The 27,732-nt window shown below is 41.1% G+C and overlaps 1 protein-coding gene across 16 annotated transcripts in view; it reads right to left on the minus strand.

Moving 5' to 3' along the window:
* Positions 1-27,732, minus strand: part of TSPOAP1 (TSPO associated protein 1) — a 235,225-nt gene that overhangs the window by 181,650 nt on the left and 25,843 nt on the right. For 15 of the 16 annotated variants that reach the window (XM_075854078.1, XM_075854076.1, XM_075854070.1 and 12 more), the window contains exon 2: positions 17,248-18,489. In XM_075854078.1, the coding sequence (XP_075710193.1) occupies positions 17,248-18,399 (1,152 nt within the window). In that variant the 5' untranslated portion in view covers positions 18,400-18,489. Of the gene's footprint in view, positions 1-17,247; positions 18,493-27,732 lie in introns of all 16 variants that reach the window. The other variant, XM_075854069.1, reaches the window with a different exon arrangement.

Consider the following 27,732-nt stretch of genomic DNA (forward strand, 5'->3'; position numbering starts at 1 on the left):
TAAATGAACTCGAAGAAGCTTTGTCCCCAGACTAGACCAACAGTAAACAATGTCTTAAGGAAAAGATCTTCTCCACGTAGAGCTCAATAAAAGCTACACGGCAAAACAAAGAACCCAAGCACAGCATGTCCTCTACATCTATTCAACAGACACCCATGCAGCAGGCGCTGTCAAGAAGGAGGCATCTCAATAGCATGGATGCTCACTGCATAATAAAGCAAAGGTAAAACAAGGAAGCCTGCACTCATGATAAAATCATACTGCCATGAAACATCCCACAGTTCATTATTATCCGATCGCATCGGGAACACATAGGACCATCATGCGTACGACACCTGCTACATACGGCCATTAACATTACACATTTATACTAGGAATGTGGTCAGAACTATGTATACAGATTATATGCCCTCACACCTGTTACAAACAGCTGTACATCACATACACATTGTTATTCATTCTGCATTTTAGACACCACAAATATTAAATTCATACATGCTTTTGGGAATAAAGGAATATAAATCCAATTCCTAATCTTATATTCGTAGTCTAAATAGGATATCACAGAGCAGGGAACTCAAGACTGCGGACACTAATTATTACAACATACAGACATGAAACCACGGTGTAAATGCTGGGACTCCCGCTAGAAGCTGAACATGCCCTTCTCTTTTTATAATGGCACATTAGATCATGTTCTGGTAACGGGGGGGGGGGGGGGGGGGGGGATTCTTGGCTGCTGCAAGGAATGTAATTTTTTTCATGGTACTTTCTTTAAATATATAATAACTGCCAGCAGCAGAACCCCCCTCCCCAATTATCTGATTTTAGGGGAATATGAAAAGACATTATCCAATTCCTACAATCCATTGTACGTTGTTGATTGTGGGGGGGATGATCTTGCTATCGTAAGCCCCACAAATAGCTAGTAAGTATGTGGAAATGGCAATATAAAGGCTCTTTTCCTGCAGCACTGCTGCATCACCGGGTGTCCCCTGGAATTAATGGGTGTGCATTGATATCAGTGTGTGCCCTGAATTCCTCCAGTGTCGTGGGATGTGCTGGACAGGTCTCTGGGCTTCAGAATGGTTTCTCATGCAAAAGGGAGCATTTAGAAGTTAAACATATGGGGTTAGACATAGCAGGCAACTCCTGTCATATAATTATACACATATAACAAATTACACAACATAAATTGCCATATAAAAGACAGTATATCTTTACAGTTTAGTGTCATAATACATTGTATATAATATGCTAAGCACAGCTATAGGCTTACATAACAATTTTACATCCTCAGGTTTACTGGTCTGTAATTCTGATCACAAGAAAAACATCTACATCCACTACACCACTAAACAGCATTGAATATTAAATTATCCAATCTTCCTGCAGGGGGTGCTCAGCACAAAGTATATATGCAGCAAAATCATATATGGCATCTATGCATAATCTATTGGTAATCTGAATAGACAATCCTATGTACGGACATGGACGATAAGAGCTATATAATTTCTAGATAAACTATATCTCCAGGCAACACACCTGCAAGAATTAGATCAAAGAAAATAGTTTGCAATTAATGGGATTTTTACCATCTGGATATTTTTATTATTATCTTCTTTTAAATTGCAATTACAGCAGTAATAGTCTGCAAGGTCACTGCCATCAATATTAAACTGAACAAGCACATAACCTCCCGACATATTGTCAAGACTAAACATATAAGAGACAAATAAGATCGGAACAGCTCAGATAAAAAGTGTCATCACTTGGAGTCTACAGACTTCTGGATCTATGGGTCACGGTCAAAGGGCAAAACATGTGCAACTGAGAATACAGGATAGCTTCCCTCATATTCTCAACAGTAGAATATCTCCCCAAAGCTAGCCTTTGTCAAAGGTCTGTCTCCTTACACAGTGTGAGAGTATCGGACTGAGTAGGAATACATTCTATTGACAAAGGCAATGGGCCTGGGCTACACAAATATTTTTTGCAGCACCACTGAATGATTTTAACTATAGAATAATAGCTGCAGTCCACATGATAGCTGTAGCTCAATAGTTAAAATAAATTGCATTACAAAAAGCTTCCACGGAAGACAGGCCTTATGCATACATTTCCAGGAGGAATAACAGAGGATCTTCACAGCACAAAGTTTTGAGTACAGGTGCTCCAGAATTGTAATCTCATGGGGAATACAAACATTTACTATAACAGACATGTCAGGAGAGGTGACAGCTCCTCTATAAATTCAGTGACTTACAGGCGACTTCTTCTCTGATTGTAGACGTTCTCTTTCCTTTTTTTCTCCATTTAGCCCAAACTGCAGAGATTGCTGCGGAGAGACATTTTTGGCCTCTTGCTTTAACAGCCATACCCAGCCTCTGTTGCAACACATAAATTCAGACCCTAGACACCTAAATTAAATCAGACCTGGTATGTTAATCAGACCCCAGACCAGACTCAATGCAGAGGAAAAAAAAACAAAAAAAAACATTCAGCCCCTCCGCTTATACTCACCGCTCCTCTTCAGCTTCAGGCACCAATCATGGCACATTACACCCCGACGCTAACGTCAGGACGTTGTGCACGCCATCAAGAAGCCCGGGAGTGAGAAAGGTATAATTAGAATAGTCTGCTATCTATTGGTTAAACCGAATAGATAGCGGCCGATTTAGAAAATCGGCAGAGTGGTTTAGGGTTGATCGCCCCCATTGCCCCCCCCCCCTTCCTAAAACCAGCCCTGGTGTGCAGGCCAGGCTGTATAGCTCATAGAGTATTGCCTAGCCTGGGTTCAATTGTGTACAGCTTTCAGCTGAGAGCAGGACTGGGTATGTAAAGGTTTTCAGCCTCAAAGTGAATGAGTGTTCTAATTCACAAACATCTTGGAAAGTATACAAAAGTAAATCAGAAAATGTAAACTTTTCATTTATACAGTGAATAAGCTTTATTTAATTTAAAACCACTTTAACTGCACCTAATTTATCAGTGGAGACGAGCCCCCCCCCAAACTTCATCAGTCCCTAAGGCCTCATGCACACTTCCATCACTGTTTTCACGGCCGTTTTTCACAGATCCGTGTGTCAGTGATTGGATCAGTGTGCTTCCCGTGTGTTCTCCGTGTACACTTTCGTGTTTCCGTTTCCGAGCGCCGCGCATGGTAATCATTGCACGGCAGTAACCCAGCACCCTGGAGAGTGACTACCGCTGGACAGTGAGTACCATGCTCGCCGCTCACAATATAGATTTCTAATGTTTCCTACAAAAACACCAACTCAGAAAAAAAATAAGTTCATACTTACCCAGAACTCCCTGCTTCTTCCTCTAGTCCGGCCTCCTGGGATAACATTTCATCCCATGTGACCGCTGCAGCCAATCACAGGCTGCAGTGGTCACATGGACTGGCGCGTAATCCAGGGAGGTCGGAAGAGGGATGTGTCACCAAGACAATGAACGGGGTACGTATGAACTGCTTTTTCTTTCTATCGCTGCAGATTCTGTGCACGAGAGGGCTGCCCCCTCTATCCAGCACTGATAGAGAGAAGGGGCTGCCGATTAGTGCAGTGCAATATCTCTTCTGTACTTCTGCCCACTCAGCTGTTTCTAGGCAACGTCTCCGTCACACATGGACGGCACATGGATGCCTTCCGTGTGCCTTCAGTTTTTTTTGACGGACCCATTGACTTGTATGGGCCCCACGGTCACGGACCAAAGTAGGACATGCTCTACTTTTATCGGAACGGAACAACGGGACTGTCAATAGAACTGAAGTGTGCATGGCCCCATTGAAATGAATGTGTCAGGGTGCTAGCCGTCAAAAAAACATCTAGCACCCTGAAGGAAAAAACGGAAGTGGGCATGGGGGCCTTAGACTAAGTTCACATTAGCGCTAGTATACGTTTACATCTCTTCCGTCTGAGGAAAAGAGGATAGAAGCATTAAACGGAAAGCAACAGTACCGTTAGAATTGAATTCAATGGTAATTCTTTTGTTTCAGTTGCTTTCCGGTTTCTTTTTCACAGAAACAAAAAGTTTTGCAGACTGCACTTTTGCGTCTATTTAAAAAAAAAAAAAAACAGAAACCTAGCAAACACACTATATGGACAAAAAAATGTGCACATTAAACCTACAGGAACTTTTATGACATCCCATTCTGTGCGGGACAGTCAATTTCTTCCAGACCAAACACACCCAACCATGCCTTTATGGACCTTGTATTGTCCACTGGAGCACAGTCATGCTGGGACAGAAAAGGGCATTCTCCAAATGGTTCCCCCAAAGTTGGAAGCATATAAATTGCACCTGTGGCAATTGCACTGTATAAGACACCTGAATTCAATGTTAGAGAAGTGTGTCACAACACTTTTGTACATATAGTGCACCTTTTTTGAAGATTTATACCACTTAACTGATATATATGGAGGCTTTAAGAAATTATCCACTTATTGTGTACAAGCTGTAAAAGTTTGGATTGATTTCCTTTAAAGAGTAATTCCACACAAAACTGAAACTTCTTACACTGCCGCATAACACAAGAAAGAGTAGGATTGTGCTGCGGAATAGAGCAGGAGCAGTATGGGGGAGAGCCAGACCCATTTTTTCAAATCTGACATATTTCACTTTATGTGGTAATAACTCCGGAATGCTTTTACCTATCAAAGCGATTCTGAGATTGTTTTCTCGTGAGACATTGGACTTTATGATAGTGGAAAAATTGGGTCCATAAATTCAATATTTATCAGTGAAAAACACCAAAATTTTGTGAAAAATTGCAAAAATTAGCATTTTTCAAAATGTAAATGTATCTGCTTGTAAGACAGGCAGTTATACCACACAAAATTGTTGCTAATTAACATTTCCCATATGTCTACTTTAGATTGGCATCGTTTTTTGAACGTCATTTTATTTTTCTATGACGTCACAAGGCTTAGAACTTTAGCAGCAATTTCTCACATTTTCAAGAAAATTTCAAAAGGCTATTTTTACAGGGGCCAGTTCAGTTGTGAAGCGGCTTTTAGGGCCTTATATATTAGAAACCGCCAAAAAGTCACCCCATTTTAAAATCTTCACCCCCTCAAGGTATTCAAAACAGAATTTAGAAAGTTTCTTAACCCTTTAGACGTTTCACAGGAATTAAATCAACGTAGGAGGTGAAATGTTCAAATTTCATTTTTTTTTTTTTGGAGAAATTCATTTTTAATCTATTTTTTCTGTAACACAGAAGTTTTTACCAGAGAAATGCAACTCAATATTTATTGCCCAGATTTTGCACTTTTTAGAAATATCCCACATGTGGCCCTAGTGTGCTAATGGACTGAAGCACAGGCCTCCGAAGCAAAGAAGCACCTAGTGGATTTTGGGCCTCCTTTTTATTAGAAAATATTTTAGGCTCCATGTCCGGTTTGAAAGGCTCTTTCGGTGCCAAAATAGTGGAAACCCCCCAAAAGTGACGCCATTTGGGAAACTACACCCCTTGAGGAAATTATCTAGGGGTATAGTGAGCATTTTGACCCCGCAGGTTTTTTGCAGAAATTATTGGAAGTAGGCTGTGAAAATTAAAATCTACATTCTTTCAAATAAAATGTAGGCTTAGCTAATTTTTTCTAATTTCCACAAGGACTAAAGGAGAAAAAGCAACATTTGTAAAGCAATTTCTCCCGAGTAAAACAATACCCCACATGTGGTAATAAATGGCTGTTTGGACACACGGCAGGGCTTAGAAGGAAAAAAGAGCTCCATTTGGCTTTTGGAGCTCAAATTTATCAGGAATGGTTTGCGGAGGCCATGTCGCATTTACAAAGCCCCTGAGGGGACAAAACAGTGAAAACACAAAAAAAGTGACTCCATCGAGAAAACTACACCCCTTGAGGAATCCATCTAGGGGTTTAGTGAGCATTTTGATCCCACAAGTATTTCATAGATTTTATTAGAATTGGGCAGTGAAAATTAAAAAAAATCCTTTTTCTTCAATAAGACGTAGCTTTAGCTCCAAATTTTTAATTTTCTCAACAAATAAAGGAAAAAAAGAACCCCAACATTTGTAAAGCAACTTCTCTGGAGTACGGCAATACCCCACACGTGGTCATAAACGGCTGTTTGGGCACACGGCAAGGCTCAGAAGGGAAGGAGCGCCATTTGCTTTTGGTGTACAGATTTTGCTGCATTTGGTTTCTGGTCGCTATGTCGCATTTGCAAAGTCCCTGTGGAACCAAAACAGTGGATCCCCCCCAGAAGTGATCCCATTTTGGAAACAACACCCTCAAGATATTCACCTAGGGGCGTAGTGAGCATGTTAACCCCACAGGTGTTTTGAAGAAATTCATGTGCACACGATGTGGGAGAGTGAAAATTGGATTTTTTTCCATAGATATGCCAATATGTGGTGCCCGGCTTGTGCCACCATAACAAGAGAGCTCTCAATTATTATGCGGTGTTTCCCGGTTTTAGAAACACCCTACGTGTGGCCCTAATCTTTTGCCTGGACATTCGACAGGGCTCAGGAGTGAAAGAGTACCATGTAAAATTGAGGCCTAATTTGGCGACATATAAAGTATTGGTTCACAATTGCAGAGGCTTTGATGTGAAATAAAAGAAACCCCTGAGAAGTGACCCCATTTTGGAAACTGCACCCCTCAAGGCATTTATTAAGGGGTATAGTGAGCATTTTCACCCCACGTGTCTTTTCCATAAATGATTGCGCTGCGGAAGGTACAAATTAAAATTTTTCCCTAGATATGCAAATTCATTGTCAAATATGTCGTGCCCAGCTTATGCCACTGGGGACACCTCAAAAATTGTTAAAAGCGTTCTCCCGGGTATGGCGATGCCATATATGTGGACGTAAACAGCTGTTTGGGCATGCTGTAGGGCTCAGATGGGTGGGAGCGCCGTTTGGCTTTTAGAGCGTGGAATTTGCTTGGTAATAGTTTTGTTTGGAGTATCACTGTTGTTTCCGTTTATAATGTGGGGCATATGTGAGCTCGGCAGAGTACATCAGGGGCATAGTTAGGTGGTATAATAATAAGGTAAAAAAAATAATAAAATGATCCATAGATGTGTGTTACGCTGTGATCGATCCTTTCTGCACAGGCCGGTGTCGCACTGATAAATGGTGTCATTTCTTATCCCCCTTTTGGTCCACACTCCGCACCTTTGCAGTTTGGGGAATTTTGCCGGGAAAGTGTTGTCCTGGTATAATACGGGCGCCCTCGCTTCCAGCGGATGTTTGGGCCCTCCCCTTCCTGGTTCCCTAATTTTAGTGCCTTGATACATCGCCTTTTGAAACAGAAGAAACGTTCCCCTCGGGCCGGCACAACTGCATATTTTTATTTCCTGGCTTATTGGTGCCTTGACTAATTTTATTTTTTCATAGACGTAGTGGTATGAGGGCTCTTTTTTTATGGGACGAGCTGTAGCTTTTATTGGTACCATATTGGGGTACATGCAACTTTTTGATCACTTGTTATCCTTTTTTGGGAGGCAAGGTGACAAAAAAACAGCAATTCTGCCATAGTTTTTTCGTTTTTAATATACAGCGTTCACCACGCGTTATAAACTACATGTTACCTTTATTCTGCGGGTCAGTACGATTCCGGCGATACCTAATTTATAGAATTTTTTAATAACTTTTTGCACAATAAAATTACTTTTGGAAAGAGAATGTATTTTTTCTGTCGCCATGTTGTGAGAGCCATAACTTCAATTTTTTCGTCGATGGAGCGGTGTGAGGGTTTGTTTTTTGCGAGACGAGGTATAGATTTTATAGGTACCATTTTTGGATACGTCCGACTTTTTGATCACTTTTTATTTCAATTTTTGGAAGACAGTGACCAAAAAAACAGTAATTATGGCAGGGTTTTTTTTTTACGGCGTTCACTGCGCTGGATAAATAACAGAATATTTTTATAGTTTAGGTCGTTACGGTCGCAGCAATACCAAATATGTATGGTTTTATTATTTTTTTCAATAATAAATGACTTGATAAGGGAAAAAGGGCGATTGTGTTTTATTTTATTACTTGAAACTTTTATTGTATGTTTTACAACTTTTATTTTTACACTTTTCTTTAGTCCCACTAGGGGACTTGAAGGTCCAACTGTTTGTTTGATGTTCTAATACATGCAAACAGATATGGATTGGACCCTTGGTAGCTGGCAGGCCAGATACAACAATTGAAAAACAGATGCCAGAGGCAAAAAGCCCTATTTCCTAACTACCATTAGAATTATTGAATTAAAATATATAATCTTTATTGTGACGATTCAGCAAACAGACAGTGGGTGTCCACTGTATGTTACAGCGGACACCCCGATCTATCGCCAGGAACCGGAGCTAGCTCCGATTCCTGCCATTAACCCCTTCGATGCAGCGATCCATTGTTATCGCTGCATCCTAGAGGTTTGTAGCAAATCGGCAGCCTTGCCATGCGATGGCAAGGCTGGCGACTGCTACTATGGCAACAGGAGCCCTAACAATGGACTCCTGTCTGCCATTACGTAAGCTAATTTGGCCCCACCCAGAGGCGGAGCCTGATCGGCTTGCTGTCAGTGAACAACTGACAGTTCCAATACATTGCACTACATAGGTAGTGCAATGTATTAGAACATTTGAAAAACAGATGCCAGAGGCAAAAAGCCCTATTTCCCAACTACCATTAGAATTATTTAATTTAAATATATAATCTTTATTGTGCTGATTCAGCAAACAGACAAAACCAACATAAATTGTTACAATTCTCAGTGAATGGATCGGGTCAGCAACCATTTGCGGTTGTTTCAATATGCACGTGTGTTTGCCGTCTGTGCTTGCAGACCGGCAGAGTCTGGAGACCGTTAGTAGCAACAGTGGACTCCTAAACAGTTAGATTGTTAAATTGTTAAACCCTAAATTCCAGCATGTATTAAAATTGAAAAGAGAGCCCCCCCCCCCCCGACATGTTTCGCTACATATGTAGCGTCCTCAGGGGGTTCATGGGGCTACTGACGGCGCGCCGAGAAGTTCTCTCTGTTATAGGAATCCTCCATGACGTACCAGGGGGTGTGTGTACAAATTGGACCAATCGTAGCGGGGGTGGGCAGGAATCGCCAACCCCCGTTTGAGTGGCAGATGGAGCGGACAATTAGGCAGTGGGAAGCCAGAACATCTGAACAGGAAGGTTGACGCATTCGCTTCAGGGCTTATTCGGCACTTACAATTAAATCCGCTGGTGCATTTATATTCAGATCAATTGTACACCTGAAAAACACTGGTGCTAAACATCGATATTAAATATATACTAGTGAATAAAAATACATTATATACCAACTCATGAGTAGTTTAATAAATATATAATGGGTAAGAATCAGTGATGTGACGGCAGATACACCTGCCGATAGGATAGCAAAAAACGCAGAGCTATAGGCATGACTGCAAGTGTATGTACACACTTGTATGCTAATTCTGCACTGAAGTGATTATAAGAACATTGCTATGGACTATAATGGAATGATGTATTAGAACAAGCTAGTTTCATCAAAAGCACAAGAATACTGATATTAAGTTTGCATGTAGAGTTTGTTTTAAAGAGATAAATACCACTGACTTATTGAGTCAAATGGGCAATTAATATAGAAAATAATGTGATAAATTCTTCTTTATGCATAAGTAGAGGGATGTTCTACGAAAATGCCAATGGTCCGTAGTACAGGTCCATGGAGGATAAAGGTGCCCTAAGAGAAACAGAGAGAATATTGGGCCATCAGAACTAAATAATTGGACAGTGTCTGTAGTTCTATATAATATTACTGTAAGAAGTAAGAATAGACAACGTAAGGATAAAGACTAGGTTATGGGCCAGTGAAACGATAATCGTGACACTGAACTGTATTAGTCTCAGAGAAAAGCCGCGAATGTAAATCCCTCATTCAGACCAGAGGGGCTAAGAGAATGCAAACGATGAATCCATCGTGCTTCCTCTTGCAGTAGGATTTGGTCTAAATTTCCAGCCCTGGGTCCCAATTTAATCTGGGTGACCCCCCAGAACTGGAGTAGCTTGGTGTCACCTCCATGTAGCTGGTGCATGTGTCTGGACAACGTGGTGTCCTCTTTATGGTTGATCGTGCCAAGATGCTTGGATATTCTCCTTCTTAATTCCTGTGTAGTCTTGCCCACGTACAATTTTGGGCAGGGACATTTCGCTATATATATATCACCCCACTGCTATGGCAGTTGATAAACTGCTTAATAACATAGATTTTACCATCAGGTGGATTGGTGAAGGTTTTTGTCATGGGCATACGTGGACAGAAGGAGCAACGACCACAGGGGTGAGGAAGCTTTTTGCTAGGAAGCTAGCATTACATAAATACTTCAAATATATTACTCGGGATGGAACACTCTGCAGTCACGAGGAACAAAAGACCCTAAGAGATCTTGAGACCTTACTTGAGGAAAATGAATTTGGAGTTGTTGCTGCTACTGGCCCATTCTCCTCTTTACGACCCAAGTCCAAACTCACTCCTCCATTCTCTCAATACAGTCATATTGACATTTTTGTCAAGATGGTATGTACTGATTTACGCAAATTGAGAAATTACAAATCAAAGGTGTTTGGTAACCTCAGTAATAGTGAGAAATTGGCACTGGATGACTTATGTAGAAATGACGAGATAGTTTTAAAACCCTCTGACAAGGGAGGAAATGTAGTTGTTATGGACCGATCAGACTACACACAAATGGTCCACAAACTATTAGAGGACACCACTACCTATGTCATATTGACAGGTAATCCTACCGACCGGTTTCTGGTCGAACTGCACCTCCTCCTTACAGAGGCTAAAACCAAGAATTTAACAACCATGGATGAATTTAAACGATTATACAACTCCAACCCGACTCTGGCAACGTTTTACGCCCTGCCAAAAATCCATAAGGCTGTCCGTCCCCCCCCCCCCTGGTAGACCAATCGTATCAGGAAATTACAATCTCACACAGGGAATCAGTCTATATGTAGACGAAATTCTTTCACCATTCGTCTCCTCCCTACCCTCCTTTCTAAGGGACACCAAGGACACTGTCGCCAGGATCCAGGAGTTCAATGTCACTCAAACTACTATACTTGCTACCATTGACGTGGAATCGTTATACACCAACATTCAGCACCACTTAGGTTAAAATGCAGTTAAACACTTTGAGCACAAAAGGTACTCAATTTCATCTGCACAACGATTTTGCTCTATCACTGTTACAATTTCTGCCCACACATAACTTCTTTATTTTTGACAAAAAATACTACAATCAAATAAAAGGCACAGCTATGGGCACTGTATGTGCACCCACTTATGCAAATTAATTTTTGGGGTGGTGGGAAGACACCATTGTTTTTACGGAGGATTTACTTTTTTTCACATCACATATTTTGTTCTGGGGGAGATTTATCGACTATATTCTCATTTTTTGGGATGGTGATCTTAATTTATTTAATGATTTCGTTCTGGTACTTAATAAAAATGACATTGGTATGAGGTTCACTCATGAAACACACAAGAGTGAGATCAATTTCCTTGACTTAAAGATCTCTCTGGACCCTGGCGGCAGTGTACATACCGATATTTTTCGCAAAGCCACCGCCACGAATAGCTTCTTACATTGGCAAAGTCATCACCCACCGGCCCTTAAAAGGGGTATACCGATAGGGCAATATCTCAGAGCCAAGAGAAATTGCTCTGATGAACAATCTTTCCAGATTGAATGTGATGGACTATATAAAAAATTTGTGGCACGTGGTTACCCTAGAAAATGGCTACATAGGGCCTATGCCAGGGCTAAGGCAACTGATAGGCAGAATCTAATTCAGGACAATGGCACAAATTGTCAAAATCGAGTCATCCAGTGCCATCCGTTGTATTGGTACATACGACGTCTGTTCCTCTCAGGCCATGGATATTCTTAAAAAACATTGGTCAATACTTACCACGGACCCAGACCTTAAAAAAGTTATTTCAGCGGTCCATAGTATCACTTACCGCAGAGGTAAGAACTTACGAGAATTTTTGGTACACAGCCACTATTCCACAAAGATTAGTTCCCAACAAACTTGGTTAAAATCTCCAGTCAGGGGCTCTCACCCCTGTGGTCGTTGCTCCTTCTGTCCTCGTATGCCCATGACAAAAACCTTCACTAATCCACCTGATGGTAAAATCTGTTATTAAGCAGTTTATCAACTGCAATAGCAGTGGGGTGATATATATAGCGAAATGTCCCTGCCCAAAATTGTACGTGGACAAGACTACACAGGAATTAAGAAGGAGAATATCCAAGCATCTTCGCACGATCAACCATAAAGAGGACACCACGTTGTCCAGACACATGCACCAGCTACATGGAGGTGACACCAAGCTACTCCAGTTCTGGGGGGTCACCCAGATTAAATTGGGACCCAGGGCTGGAAATTTAGACCAAATCCTACTGCAAGAGGAAGCACGATGGATTCATCGTTTGCATTCTCTTAGCCCCTCTGGTCTGAATGAGGGATTTACATTCGCGGCTTTTCTCTGAGACTAATACAGTTCAGTGTCACGATTATCGTTTCACTGGCCCATAACCTAGTCTTTATCCTTACGTTGTCTATTCTTACTTCTTACAGTAATATTATATAGAACTACAGACACTGTCCAATTATTTAGTTCTGATGGCCCAATATTCTCTCTGTTTCTCTTAGGGCACCTTTATCCTCCATGAACCTGTACTACGGACCACTGGCATTTTCGTAGAACATCCCTCTACTTATGCATAAAGAAGAATTTATCACATTATTTTCTATATTAATTGCCCATTTGACTCAATAAGTCAGTGGTATTTATCTCTTTAAAACAAACTCTACATGCAAACTTAATATCAGTATTCTTGTGCTTTTGATGAAACTAGCTTGTTCTAATACATCATTCCATTATAGTCCATAGCAATGTTCTTATAATCACTTCAGTGCAGAATTAGCATACAAGTGTGTACATACACTTGCAGTCATGCCTATACCTCTGCGTTTTTTGCTATCCTATCGGCAGGTGTATCTGCCGTCACATCACTGATTCTTACCCATTATATATTTATTAAACTACTCATGAGTTGGTATATAATGTATTTTTATTCACTAGTATATATTTAATATCGATGTTTAGCACCAGTGTTTTTCAGGTGTACAATTGATCTGAATATAAATGCACCACTTAGCTATCTGACGACTCCTGCGAGCGGATTTAATTGTAAGTGCCGAATAAGCCCTGAAGCGAATGCGTCAACCTTCCTGTTCAGATGTTCTGGCTTCCCACTGCCTCATTGGCAGCTCCATCTGCCACTCAAACGGGGGTTGGCGATTCCTGCCCACCCCCGCTACGATTGGTCCAATTTGTACACACACCCCCTGGTACGTAATGGAGGATTCCCATAACAGAGAGAACTTCTCGGCGCGCCGTCAGTAGCCCCATGAACCCCTGAGGACGCTACATATGTAGCGAAACATGTCGGGGGGGCTCTCTTTTCAATTTTAATACATGCTGGAATTTAGGGTTTAACAATCTAACTGTTTAGGAGTCCACTGTTGCTACTAACGGTCTCCAGACTCTGCCGGTCTGCAAGCACAGACGGCAAACACACGTGCATATTGAAACAACCGAAAATGGTTGCTGACCCGATCCATGCACTGAGAATTTTAACCATTTATGTTGGTTTTGTCTGTTTGCTGAATCAGCACAATAAAGATTATATATTTTAATTAAATAATTCTAATGGTAGTTGGGAAATAGGGCTTTTTGCCTCTGGCATCTGTTTTTCAAATGTTCTAATACATTGCACTACTTATGTAGTGCAATGTATTGGAACTGTCAGTTGTTCACTGACAGCAAGCCGATCAGGCTCCGCCTCTGGGCGGGGCCAAATCAGCTTACATAATGGCAGACAGGAGTCCATTGTTAGGGTTCCTGTTGCCATAGTAGCAGTCGCCAGCCTTGCCATCGCATGGCAAGGCTGCCGATTTGCTACAAACCTCTAGGATGCAGCGATAACAATGGATCGCTGCATCGAAGGGGTTAATGGCAGGAATCGGAGCTAGCTCCGGTTCCTGGCGACAGATCGGGGTGTCCGCTGTAACATACAGTGGACACCCACTGCTGATGACGACGGCTCAGCTTCTGAGCCGGAAGCTGAGCCGGCGCCATCTTGCCGATGGTACCGGAAGCCTCCTGGGCCCCGCCGACGACGGGGCATAGGAGGATTCAGTTACTGGCGGACCGGGAGGTAAGTATTAGCCCTCCGATCGCCTTTGCAGCCACCGGCAACCCAGCGATCACGTTGCTGGGGTGCCGGTGGCTATAAACTCCTCACATGCTGCGATCTCTATTGAACGTAGCATGTGAGGGGTTAATCGGCCGGATCGGATGCTCGCTCCGGTCCTGGCCGATACCTCAGGGTGCCAGCTGTAACGTACAGCTGTCACCCGGCGGTGATGTCGCTGGCTCAGCTCCTGAGCCAGCTTCATCTCCATCACGTACAGTTACGTGAAAAGGCGGTAAGACACCAGTTTTAATCACGTAACTGTACGTGATTGGGTGGGAAGGGGTTAAAACGCAGTGCCAGCAGAAGGTTAATGGTAGTCAATAGGACAACAAAGTTCACTACAAATAAAACACTGCTAGCTCTAGGGTGTAGAACAGATCTTAATTTTAACTAAAATTTCAACTGTCTGTACTCCCTGTGTTTCGGTTTTCAAAGAGCTTTTTTTGTTCATATCTATAAATGCACCACAAAAACCAGGTGTGAATGAGACTTTACTATGGCTAACATTTCAAAGCCTTGTGTGAGTATTTAAAAAAAAAAGTAGGATGACTGCTGGATATGTCTCTCCATTCTAAGGCCTCATGCACACGACCGTAAAAACTCCCGTTATTACGGGTCGTAATTACGACCCGTAATAACGGGCTCATAGACTTCTATTGGCGACGGGTGCCTTCCCGTTTTCTCACGGGAAGGTGCCCGTGCCGTTGAAAAAGATAGAACATGTCCTATTTCAGGCCGTAATAACGGCACGGACAGTCCATAGAAGTCTATGGAGCTCTCGTAATGACGGGTGGCTACATGTGTGCACCCGTCATTACGGCAGCGTTGCTAAGCGACGTCAGTAAATAGTCACTGTCCAGGGAGCTGAAAGAGTTAACCTGATCGGCAGTAACTCTTTCAGCACCCTGGACAGTGACTACCGATCAGTATAAACCTGTAAAAAATAAAAATAAAAGACGTTCATACTTACCGACAACTTCCTGCTTCCTCCAGTCCGGTCTCCTGCCCGTTGCCTTGGTGACGCGTCCCTCTCGACATCCGGCCCGACGTCCTGGATGACGTTTCAGGCCATGTGACCGCTGCAGCCAATCACAGGTCAATCACAGGCTGCAGCGGTCACATGGACTGCCGCGTCATCCAGGGATGTCGGGCTGGATGTGAAGAGAGGGACGCGTCACCAAGACAACGGCCGGGTAAGTATGAATTTCTTTAACTTTTATTACAGAAAAGGCTGTCCCTTCTCTCTATCCTGCACTGATAGAGAGAAGGGGCTGCCGATTAGTGCAGTGCTATTTTGCCGCCAAAAACGTGCCCGTAAATACGGGTGGAATACGGGTGACACTGGACCCATATTTACGGGCACGGGTCCGTAAATACTGGTGCAAAACGGGTGGAATACGTGTGACACCGGACCCATATTTACGCCAGTATTTACGGGTGGGAAAAAATACGGTCGTGTGCATGAGGCCTAAGACGTGGCATTCTCATTATTTTGATTAACAAACTGTAATGTATTATTAACCAGATAATGCCTTGGATCTTTTGCTCCAATTTTCCAAATGTCCCTGAGGAACTTCGAGCGGGTCAAGAATATAAAACTATCTATTATACTATAATATTGTAAATTGATAGAGCATTCTTCCAACGTGGGAAAAAAACAAAACAAACCAAAAGGCAAGTCCTCTTCATAATCATGTCGATTTAACATTTCCTATAAATTGTAACAGATCATGTCTTAGTTCACCTCATGTCTTTTGCAATATAGTTGAGGTATTCGAATTAAATTTTTTATTTTTTTAACAAAGACTTATACCAGAACTGTACGGCAAAAAATGTAGTGTGAATAGACCCTTGCTTTAGGAATGCACTAATTCTCCAACAACAAAATTGCAATCATATATCACTTGCTATACTGGATACGATCATTCCATTGCTGCAAGTGAACAGGTGAGAGAGAAACATTTAAAATATATATATATTATATATATATATATATATAATATCTATATATACAGGGTGGGCCATTTATATGGATACACCTAAATAAAATGGGAATGGTTGGTGATATTAACTTCCTGTTTGTGGCACATTAGTATATGGGAGGGGGGAAACTTTTGAAGCTGGGAGTTGACCATGGCGGCCATTTTGAAGTCGGCCATTTTGTATCCATGTTTAGTTTTTTCAATGGGAAGAGGGTCATGTGACACATCGAACTTATCGCGAATTTCACAAGAAAAACAAATGGTGTGCTTGGTTTTTACATTACTTTATTCTTTCATGAGTTTCCCCCCTCCCATATACTAATGTGCCACAAACAGGAAGTTAATATCACCAACCATTCCCATTTTAATTTAGGTGTATCCATATAAAGGGCCCACCCTGTATATCTATCTATCTATCTATCTATCTATCTATCTATATATATATATCCTAGGCAAACATCAGGTCATTAAAAAACTCCAGCATTGCAAATATTTTTCTCCAGCTGCCCCACTTCTAAATATTCCAATCCAAAAGGCATTATTCCATATGTGGTAGATTTACCAGGAGTAAACCACTTCATATAGGACGGCAGCTGACATTCTGTCTAAACGGTTAGGCGGTGTTCACATGTTGCAGCTGTATTGATTTATGCAGCAATTTTTGCAAAACCGCCGCAGAACTACTTGAAAAATAAATAATAAAAGTAACATGTGATCATGGCTTTGTATAGATCAGTCTAACCAAATTATATCCTTAGGGTGTATTTACATCGTACAGTTTAGCCTTGCCACCGAAAAGCACACTTCAAAAAATGAATGAAATGAAAAAAACACATGCATTTGTGTAGCAAAACCACACCATGTGAAAACACACTTATGTGTTCAACTGAAACAAGTCATCACCATAAGAATGCACTTAATTGTGTCCATAGTCATCAAATTAAAACAATCTTACCGGCGGAAACTGCAAATTCTCAACATTCTCTACAGCATGGCTTTGGAAGGAATCGAGCCTTTCTAGTGAGGTTGTACAGTTATTCCCACCTGTCGTAGTAATATTGTGACAAGATCCCCTAACATTTTCAGATAATGGATGTACTTCAGTCTCGAAAAAGTGCCAGGTTGAGAAGTCATGTTTTGCATCTAAACAGGTAAAGTCTGATATGTGATTCTCATGGCAATCAACCAGATTGGGTGCTTTGATTCTCTCTCTCTCTGGAGTGGATTTCCATAACTTTTCATTGGAGGTTTGTGGGGATTCGTGTTCCGGGAACATACATTCAAGTGATCTTGCCCTTGACAGGCCACTCTCATGAGATTGTGGCCTAGGTCCCATATTTTCTAGCAGTTGTGGTCTTGGTGATACTTCTTCTAGTGACCATGGCCTGGTGGTACGGCTACCAAGGGAATAGCGTCCAAATTTAATTTCCCCACAATCCAAAGGCTTTGACTTTCCTTTTAAAATAGTCAATAAACTACTATTACTGCTGTTCAGAATATATTTAATAAAGAGACTTCTAGCCAAGTTCAATTCCACTTTTAAGTGTCTAATGCGTGCAGCCTGTTCACCATCATATTCCCACCGAATCCTAGACAGAACATCCTGAAGTTTGCACTGGCATTCACCAGCAGATGAGGACTCAAGTTCACATATTTTTGTATTGCTAGACTTTGCTGCATAACCCTTATTTAACAACTCGTCGATCAACTGTTTCTGCAGATCTCTTGCTTGTCTAACTGCGGTCTCTCTCTCTTTTTGCAGAAGCGTCTGAAGCTCTCGTAGTTCCTCATCTTTCCACCTTATCAGCTGCTTTATTTCTAATTCTCTTTCTCGTAACACGGAGTCTTTTAGCTGCTGTAGCTCTCGGGTTCTTTGCAGCTCGGACTTAGAACTCAAATCATCCACTAGCTTCCTTTTTTCTCTCTCGAATGTCTCCTTATACCGTTTCAACTCTGAGGTACACTTTTTCCTGGCTTCTTGTGTTCTTAATTTTTCCGTTTCAAATTCCTTCTTCACCAGCTCAAGTTCTCGCTTATATTCCTCTACTAGAGTGTTTTCTGACTTTTTTGGTGAGAAACGGAAATTATTATTGCTTTCCTTTAACATGGTTTGTCAGCATAGGTCAAAAAGTAGAGATGAAGGAATGCGTAGAATGAAGCAATACAGTGATCAGCGATGAAATCTCAGCAACACATACTGCTTGGAACAGAGAAGAAAATAACCTTTATTAACAGACAGTATACCGTAAGACAGATAATATTACTGATCTAATTAGGACAATCAGGTCTGAAAAATATCCTCGCACTTAGAGAATGTTTCCAGAGATTTAAGCAAAAACGATACAGGATATTAAACTTAGGGTGTACCATAAAACATTTAGCCAATGCCTGCCCCCCCCCCCCCCCCATTTTATGCAGTTACGCCCCAATTGTGCATTGTAGTTATGCATGGAGCAGAATCCCGCTCTGTGACCATGCTCTTGCCCCATGCAGCCTTTCAGTGACTCCAGGGATGTGATAACATGAACTTTTTTTTTTACTAAGGGTATGTTCACGCGGCTTATTTTCGAACGTTTTTCGGGCCGTAAACGGCCGAAATATCGGAGGCAGAACGACTCCAAACATCTGCCCATTGATTTCAATGGGAAAAAGGTGTTCTGTTCCGACAGGGCATTTTTTACGCGGCTGTTTTTTTTTTTAAACGGCCGCGTAATTAAACGGCCAGGAAAAAGAAGTGCATGTCACTTCTTGAGACATTTTTGGAGCCGGTTTTCATTGACTCTATAGAAAAACAGCTCCAAAAACGGCCGTAAAAAACGAGAGTTTGAATAGCAAAAAAAGTCTGAAAATAAGTTGTTTTTTTTAAGTGTGTGAACATACCCTTAGGCTGTGGAGTCGGAGTCAGTTTTAGGTGGAGTTAGTAGACATGTACTGACTTCAACTTTGGCTTCAAAATAATAATATTAATATTGTATTAGCTTAGTAAATGCATAGCTTGTTGCATTCCTTTCATAGTAATTCAGTGAAATTTTGATAATAGGGTATAACATATTTATATCAAAGGCCCTTATTTATTATAAAAACTGGGATAACTAGGATGTTCTAGTAGCGATATAAAAAAAGTTATCACCTCTCCTTTGATCTCTACGCTCCTGAAGGCCACTTGCACACGTCAGTATTTTGAGCAGTATCAGAGTAGGTCCAAAACATGGAAGAGGTGAAAATCTGGAAGTTTGGGCGTCCAAATACGGAATCAAAATAATCGCTGTGTGAAATACACCTTAGACTAAGTATATTCACGCTGCTACTCCAAGGCAAAGGACCCAAATACTGAGTTTCTGTTAAAATAACTTTTTTTGCCTTTATTAAATGTATAGTGTGTTGCATACTTAATCAAAGACAGTTAGAAAAGTTTTTGTTCAGAAATTGTATTGAAATAAATATATTTTATGTTCTATCTAGTCTGGTTATTAACATTATGGTGATGAAAAGCGGAATGTTAACATTTTACTACGGTAAATTGGTTATTACTAATTATTCTACATGAGCCATTGATGAAGTAGTCTGAGCTGGAGTGGGACAGTGGAACAATACAGCGGTCAGAAGTTTAGCTTACCGACTGCATAGCCCTAATTATCACACGCCCAAAGCTATCAGAGGGCAAATGTGAACTCTGTCTGCAGATAAGAGTAGGGTGGCACAATGCATCGAAACTTCGAAACCATGCACCCTCAAACTATTCAATACCGTTAAGTCATGTATTCCAATAGTAAGCTGTGCGGCCGCACAGCTAAAGTATAGTAACACATGAATGTTGTTAGAGCGGGGCTGCAAATGTGTAATACAGCCATTGCCCCACTCCTGAGTCCTCTCAAGTGTGCGCGCGCGGTCAGTATGATCTGATGCGACCGGCGCTGAACCGAGCGCCGACACTGAAGACAGAACATGGCGGGTGCACTGCAAAACACCCCAAAGTTCTGTCTTCAGTATCTGTGCCGCCGCTCATTAGTGCAGCGCCGGCCACATCACCTTATGCTGACTGCGTGCGTACTTGTTGTCAGGAGTGGGGCAATGACTGTATTACACAGCCATAGCACCGTTCTAACGGCGGAGATCAGAGAAACCTCTCATCTCCGCCACTATTCCCTTGAATGCTGAGATCAAAGCAGCATTTAAGGGGTAAATGAGATGGGGGGATGCCTTTTGGATCGAGACAGGGAATCCCTGTAACATGATCGAGCGACATACCATATATGGGCAGACAGCCCAGGGTCCAAAGAAGGACCCCAGGGCTGTATGACCATATTTCCTGTTAGGGCATACTTAGGCATGTCCTAACAACTGCCTGTGTACTATCAGTACACAGGCTAATGTACTGGTACATAGATATATGCCAGTACATTAAAAAGTTTAACCCATTAATGACCAGCCTATTTTAAACCTTAATAACCAAGCTATTTTTTATATTTTTCCATCGTCGCATTCTAAGAGCTATAACTTTACTTTCGCGTCGATATAGCTTTATAAGATCTTATTTTTTGCAGCACAAGTTATATTTTTTAATCGCACCATTTTGGGGTACATATAATTAACATTAACTTTTATTACCTTTTTTGGAGTGGGGTTTAATGGGAAAAAAACAAATTTTGCCACTCTTTTTTCAGTCATAGATTTACGCCATTTACTGTGTGGTATAAATAACATAACTTTATTCAGTGGGTCATTACGATTGTGGTGATACCAAATTTATATAGATTTTGTAGGTTTTACTATTTTTCACTGTAAAAACACTTTTTTTTTATTATTTGTTGCCATGTTTTAAGAGCCATAATGGTTTTATTTTTACGCCAATGCAGCTGTATGAGGGCTGTTTTGCGGGACTTCTAGTTTTTATTGGTACCATTTTGGAGCACATGCGTCTTTTTGATCACTTTTTATCGAAAATTTTTGAAGGCAGGATGAACAGAAAACGTCAATTCTGGCATTGTTTTTTATTAAAAATTTTTACAACGTTCACCGTGCGGGGGTTAACCCCTTCCCGCACCTTGGCGTAAATGTACATCTAGGTGAGCAGTAACTTTGCGCACCTGGGCGTGCAGTTACGTCCACGCTTTAACAGTTAACCGCTGTGCGGCACTCTGCCCGTTGCCGATCAGCGACCTGTTGCCGCTGAGATTGGCAATTAACCCCTTCGATGCGGCGGTTGATTGCGATCGCCGCATTGAAGAGGTTTAGAGAAGATCGGAAGCACCCCCACATGCATTTGCGGGGGCAGGCGAACCTTGTCACGGTAACCGGAGGCCATCAGGCTGCCATGTACGGAAGCCTATGAGGACCAGTTAGAACACATAGGTAGTGTAATGTATTCTAGAAGCGATCAGAGCTGCAAGTCTAAATGTCCCCTAGTGGGATAAGTAAAAAAAAATTAAAGTGTTGAAAAAAGTGTAAAAATAAAAAAGTTATGTTACATAAACAAACACTGCTTTTTTTTCCTATAAGTCTTTTATTATAGGAAAAAAATAACACGTTAAAAAAACAAAGTACACATATTTGGTATCACCGCGTTCATAACGACCACAACTATAATATTTTTCCCGCACGGTGAACGCCGCAAAAAAAATAAGTAAAAAAGCAACGCTAGAATCACTATTTTTTGATCACCACTCCTCCCAAAATATACAATAAAAAGTGATCAAAAAGTCACATGTACGCCAAAATAGTACTAGTAAAAACTACAACCCGTTCAGCAAAAAACAAGCCCTTAGACACCTTTTTTTGACTAAAAAATAAAAAAAGTTATGGCTCTCAGAATTTGGTGACAAAATTTTTTTTTTTATAAAAGAAGTGATTTTATTGCGCAAACGCTGCAAAACATAAAAAGAGATATACAAATGGTATCGCCGTAATTATAGCGACCCGCAGAATAAAGTAAAATGGTCATTTATAGCCCAGGTTGAACGGCATAAAAAAATAATAATAAACATTTGTCAGAATTGATGGTTTTTGGTGACCGTGCTTGCCAAAAAATGGAATAAAAAGTGAAAAAAAATAAAATATCACATTTACCCCAAAATGGTACCAATGAAAACTACAGATTGGCCCGCAACAAATAAGCCCTCACACCAGTCCGGTGAAAGAAAAATAAAGAAGTTCTGGCTCTCAGAATACGGTGATGCAAAATGTGCAGTGTTCCAAAAGTGGATAAGATCAGGCACCATTTATCAGTGCGACACTGGCCACTTATCTGCGGATTATTATTTATTTACCCCATTATTATACCCTCTTATTATGCCCTGATGTACCCCGCACAGCTTACATATACCCTGATGTACTCCGCACAGATTACATATGCCTCCACATTATAAACTGAAATACCAGCAAAACGCCAAACAGAACTACTACCAAGCTAAATATGCGCTCCAAAAGCCAAATGCCGCTCCCTCCCTTCTGAGCCCTACAGCGTGCCCAAACAGCAGTTTACGCTCACAGATCTGGCATCACCATACCTGGGAGAACCCGGTTAATATTTTTCTTCAGTGGCACAAACTGGGCACAACATATTGTGCACTGAAATGGCACATCAGTGGAAAATTTTAATTTTCATTCTTCACCATCCGCTGCGCATTAAACCCTTCTCACACCAAGATATAGCATGTCGTGGTGTGGGGGGTGATGTATAGAGTGGGCTCATGCGCTGAACCCGCGCCATATGCTGCGGGTGTCAGCTGTGTATGACTCCCAGGACTAAAGGACAGGAACAGCAGTCGCGCTTTTACAGGAGCCTGTAAAAATGACAATATACTGCAATACATTAGTATTGCAGTGTATTGTACCAGCTATCTACTGATTGCTGGTTAAAGTCCTCTAGGGCGACTAATAAAATGAGTAAAAAGTAAATAGGTATTATTAGTGAAAAAAGTTAAATAAATATTTAAAGTCCCCAAAAAAACTTTTTCACATTTTTTTTCTCTAAAGTAATGTAAAAAATTTAAAAAATACACAAAATTGGTATCGCTGCCTCCGTAAAAGTCAGAACTATTACAATATACCATTATTTGAGTCGCACGGTGAACGCCGTGAAAAATAAAGAATTTAAAACGGAAAAAAAATAAATCGCTATTTTGGCTCTACCAAAAAATGTAATAAAAAGTGCATGTACCAAAAAATGGTACCAATAAAAATTACAGCTCGTCCCGCAAAAAATAAGCCCTCACACCACTATATTGATGGAAAAATAAAGAAGTTCTAGCTCTTGGAAAGCGGAGAGGGAAAAAACAAAAGAAAATATTGGTTCAGTCCGGAAAGGGTTAATTACTTTCTAATGAAAAACATTTATGACCACATGTAGGTATTGCTGTACTAGGGAGAAATTGCTTTACAAATGTTGGGGTGCTTTTTCCTCCTTTATCCTTTGTGAATTTAAAAAAAACGTCAACATTTTACTGGAAATAAAGTTGATATTCATTTTCATGGCCTAATTCTAATAAATTCTGCAAAAGACCTGTGACCTATGCTCACTATACCCCTAGATTTATTCCTTAAGTGGTGTCGTTTCCCAAATGGGGTCACTTTTGGGGGGTTTCCACTGTTTTGGTCCCTCCGGTGGATTGCAAACACAACACGGCACTGAAAACTATTCCAGCAAAATCAGAAATCCAAATAGTGCTCCTTCCCTTCTGAGCTCTGCTGTGGGTCCAAACAGCAGTTTATTACCGCATATGGGGTATTGCTATAATCGGGAGAAATTGCTTTACATATGTAGGGGTGTTTTTTTTCCTTTATTCCTTGTAAAAATTAAAAGTTTCAAGTTTTTTCAGAAAAAAAAAGTAGATTTTCATCTTCACATACTAATTAAAATAAATTTAGCAAAAAAACTTTGGGTTCAAAATGCTAACTATAGCCCTAGATAAATTCCTTGAGGGGTATAGTTTCAAAAATGGGGTCACTTTTGATGGTCTTTACTGTTTTGGCCCCACAAGACCTCTTCAAACCTGACATGGTGCCTAAAATATATTCTAAAAAAAGGAGGCCCCAAAATCCTTTAGGTGCTCCTTTGCTTCGGAAGTCTGTGTTTCAGTCCATTAGCACACGAGGGGCCACATGTGGGATATTTCTAAAAACTGCAGAATCTGGGCAATAAATATTGAGTAGCATTTTGTCGGGTAAAACCTTCTGAAAAAAAATTTGTACATTTTACCTCTACTTTGCTGTATATCCTGTGAAACGCCTAAAGAGTTAAAACACTTTCTGAATGCGGTTTTGAATACTTTGAGGGGTGCAGTTTTCAAAATGGGGTAATTTATGGGAACTTTCTAATATATAAGGCCCTCAAACCACTTCAGAACTGAACTGGTCCCTGAAAACAGCATTTTGAACTTTTCTTGAAAATATGAGAAAATCGCTGCTAAAGTTCTAAGCCTTGTAACGTCCTAGAAAAATAAAAAAGAATGTTCAAAAAATGATGCAAAGAAAAGTAGACATATGGGAAATGTAAACTAGTAACTATTTTGTGTGGTATTACTATCTGTTTTATAAGCAAATTTTTGCACATTTTCTCCAAATTTTGGTGTTTTTTTACAAATAAATATTGAATTTATCGACCAAATTTTTTCACTAACATAAAGTACAATATGTCACGAGAAAATCTCAAAATCACTTGGATAGGTAAAAGCATTCTGAAGTTATTACCACATAAAGTGACACATCAGATTTGAAAAATCGGCTTCATCCTGAAGGCCAAAACAGGCTCAGTCCTGAAGTGATTAACCCCTTCGCACTCAGGTCAGTACTATTACGTCGCGCTAAGTACATCGTTCGCGCTCAGGTCAGTAATAGTACTGACCTGAGTAAACACGGCGCCATTTAATCCCGGCGCGTGCTTGAGCTGTGATAACTGCTGTTTCTGACAGCACGCTATCACAGCTTAGTGTGCAGGGACCGATCGCGGTGGTCCCCGCCGATTAACCCCCTAGAAGCCGCGTTCAATAGCGATCGCGGCTTCTTAGGGGTTAAGCTGCCATCGCCGGCCTGCTACACGATAGCGGGCCGTGATGGCTACTATGGCAACCAGAATCCTAACAATGGACTCTGGCTACGCCATCGACGGAAGCCTAGTGGGTCCCGACAAAATCAGGACCCACTATGCTTGCTGTCAGCGAACAGCTGACAGCTCTAATACACTGCACTACGTATGTAGTGCAGTGTATTAGAATAGCGATCAGAGCCTCCTGCCCTCATGTCCCCTAGTGGGACAAAGTAAAAAAAAGTGTGAAAAAGTAAAAAAAAGTTGTGTAAAAATAAGAAAATAAAAGATTTAAAAAGTAATAAAAGTAAAAGTCCCCCTTTTTCCCTTATCAGTTCTTTATTATTAATAAAAATATATAAATAAACAAATAAACTATACATAATTGGTATCGCCGCGTCCGTAACGTCCTGAACTACAAAACGATGTCGTTATTTATCCCGCGCGGTGAACGCCGTAAGAGAAAATAATAATAAACCGTACCACAATCACAATTGTTTGGTCACTTCACCTCCCAAAAAATGGAATAAAAAGAGATCAAAAAGTCGCATGTACCTAAAAATGGTACTGATCGAAACTACAGTTCGTTACGCAAAAAATAAGTCCTCGCACGACTTTCCTGATGGAAAAATAAAACAGTTATGGCTCTTAGAATAAGGTAACACAAAAAATAAATTATATTTTACAAAATGTATTTTATTGTGCAAACGCCACAAGACATAAAATAAAACTATAAACATCTGGTATCGCCGTAATCGTATCGCCCCGCAGAATAAAGTGAATATGTCATTTATAGCGCACGGTGAACGCTGTAAAAAAAATTGAATAAAAAACAATAGTAGAATTGCTGTTTTTTTAGTCACCACGCCACCTAAAATTAGAATAAAAACTGATCAAAAAGTCGCATGCACCCCAAGAAAACTACAATGGATTCCTCAAGGTCTCTAGTTTCCAAAAAGGGGTCACTTTTGGGGGGTTTCCACTGTTTTAGCACCACAAGACCTCTTCAAACCGGACATGGTGACTAATAAATTAAATTAATTAAATGTCACCTCTACTTTGCTCTAAATTCCTGTGAAACACCTAAAGGGTTAATAAACTTTTTAAATGCTGTTGTGAATACTTTGAGGGGTCTAGTTTCTGAAATGGGGTGTTTGATAAGGGTGTCTAATATATGGGCCCCTCAAAGCAACTTCAGAACTGAGCTGGAAACGAAAGAATAAAATAAAAATGAGGCAATACTTCGCTTCTTACATTATACTCATAATGAGCCGTGCCCACCCCGAGATGACCCCAGTTTTGACCGTTTGTATAAACGGAGACCCCTATTAGACCATTTCAGTGCCCGGTTTTCCCAGCATTCACCCCCGAGAAGTGTATTTCTATAGATGAATCCCTGGAACATTTGAAAGGGAGGCTTCAATTCCGCCAGTACCTGCCGGGTAAGAGGGCAAGGTATGGCGTGAAGATGTGTAAGCTGTGCGAGAGTGCATCAGGGTATACCTACAAATTTAGGATATATAAAGGGAAGGACACCAGTACTCAGCCCCCAGAATGCCCCCCCTTACTGGGAGTTAATACAAAAATTGTGTGGGATTTGGTGCACCCACTGGTTGACCAGGGTTACGACCTCTACCTGGATAATTTTTATACCAACGTCCCACTCTTCAACTGCCTCGCTTCCAGAAGTCCTGTGGCATGCGGCACTGCTAGAAGAAACCTGAGAGGCCTCCCTAAGACTCTGCTTGGGCAAACACTCAGAAGGGGTGAGAGCAGGGCACAATCTAGCAGTAACATATTGTGTGTCAATTACAAGACCAGGGAGATGCCACACCAGTACCCATGTACCTGTACGAGGTACCAGTACAGGGACCCCCAAACTAGACTGCATCCTTGACTACAATAGGTACATGGGAGGGGTGGACTTGTCAAATCAAGTCCTGAAGCCTTGCAGTACTTCTGGAAGCGGGGCCACAGGCATCGTACCAGGGCAACACTTTTTAGGAGAAGTTCCCCAAACTGGCAAGAAGGGAAAAAGTCAAAAGAGGTGCAGAGTCTGCTATAAGAGGGGGATAAGGAAGGACACAATATATCAATGTGACGCGTGTCCCGAAAAACCAGAGCTCTGTATGAAAGAGTGTTTTAAAATTTATCATCCATCCCTTTATTTTTAATTTACCCCAGTTTTACTCGCTCTGATCCACTTCGCACAGCTTACCCCTCCTCATCTTTCCCCTCTGAGCCCTGCTGTGTGCCCAGGCAGCTGATAACAGCCACATGTAGGGTATTGCCGTACCCGGGAGAGCCAACATTACAGTTTATGAGGTGTATATCTCCGGTGGCGCATGCTGGGCACAATATATCGGACACTGAAATGGTATATATGTATAGAAAATTGCAAATTTCACTCTGCACCAA

The sequence above is a fragment of the Rhinoderma darwinii genome, chromosome 2 (genome assembly GCF_050947455.1).
Source record: "Rhinoderma darwinii isolate aRhiDar2 chromosome 2, aRhiDar2.hap1, whole genome shotgun sequence".
Lineage (NCBI taxonomy): Eukaryota > Metazoa > Chordata > Amphibia > Anura > Rhinodermatidae > Rhinoderma > Rhinoderma darwinii.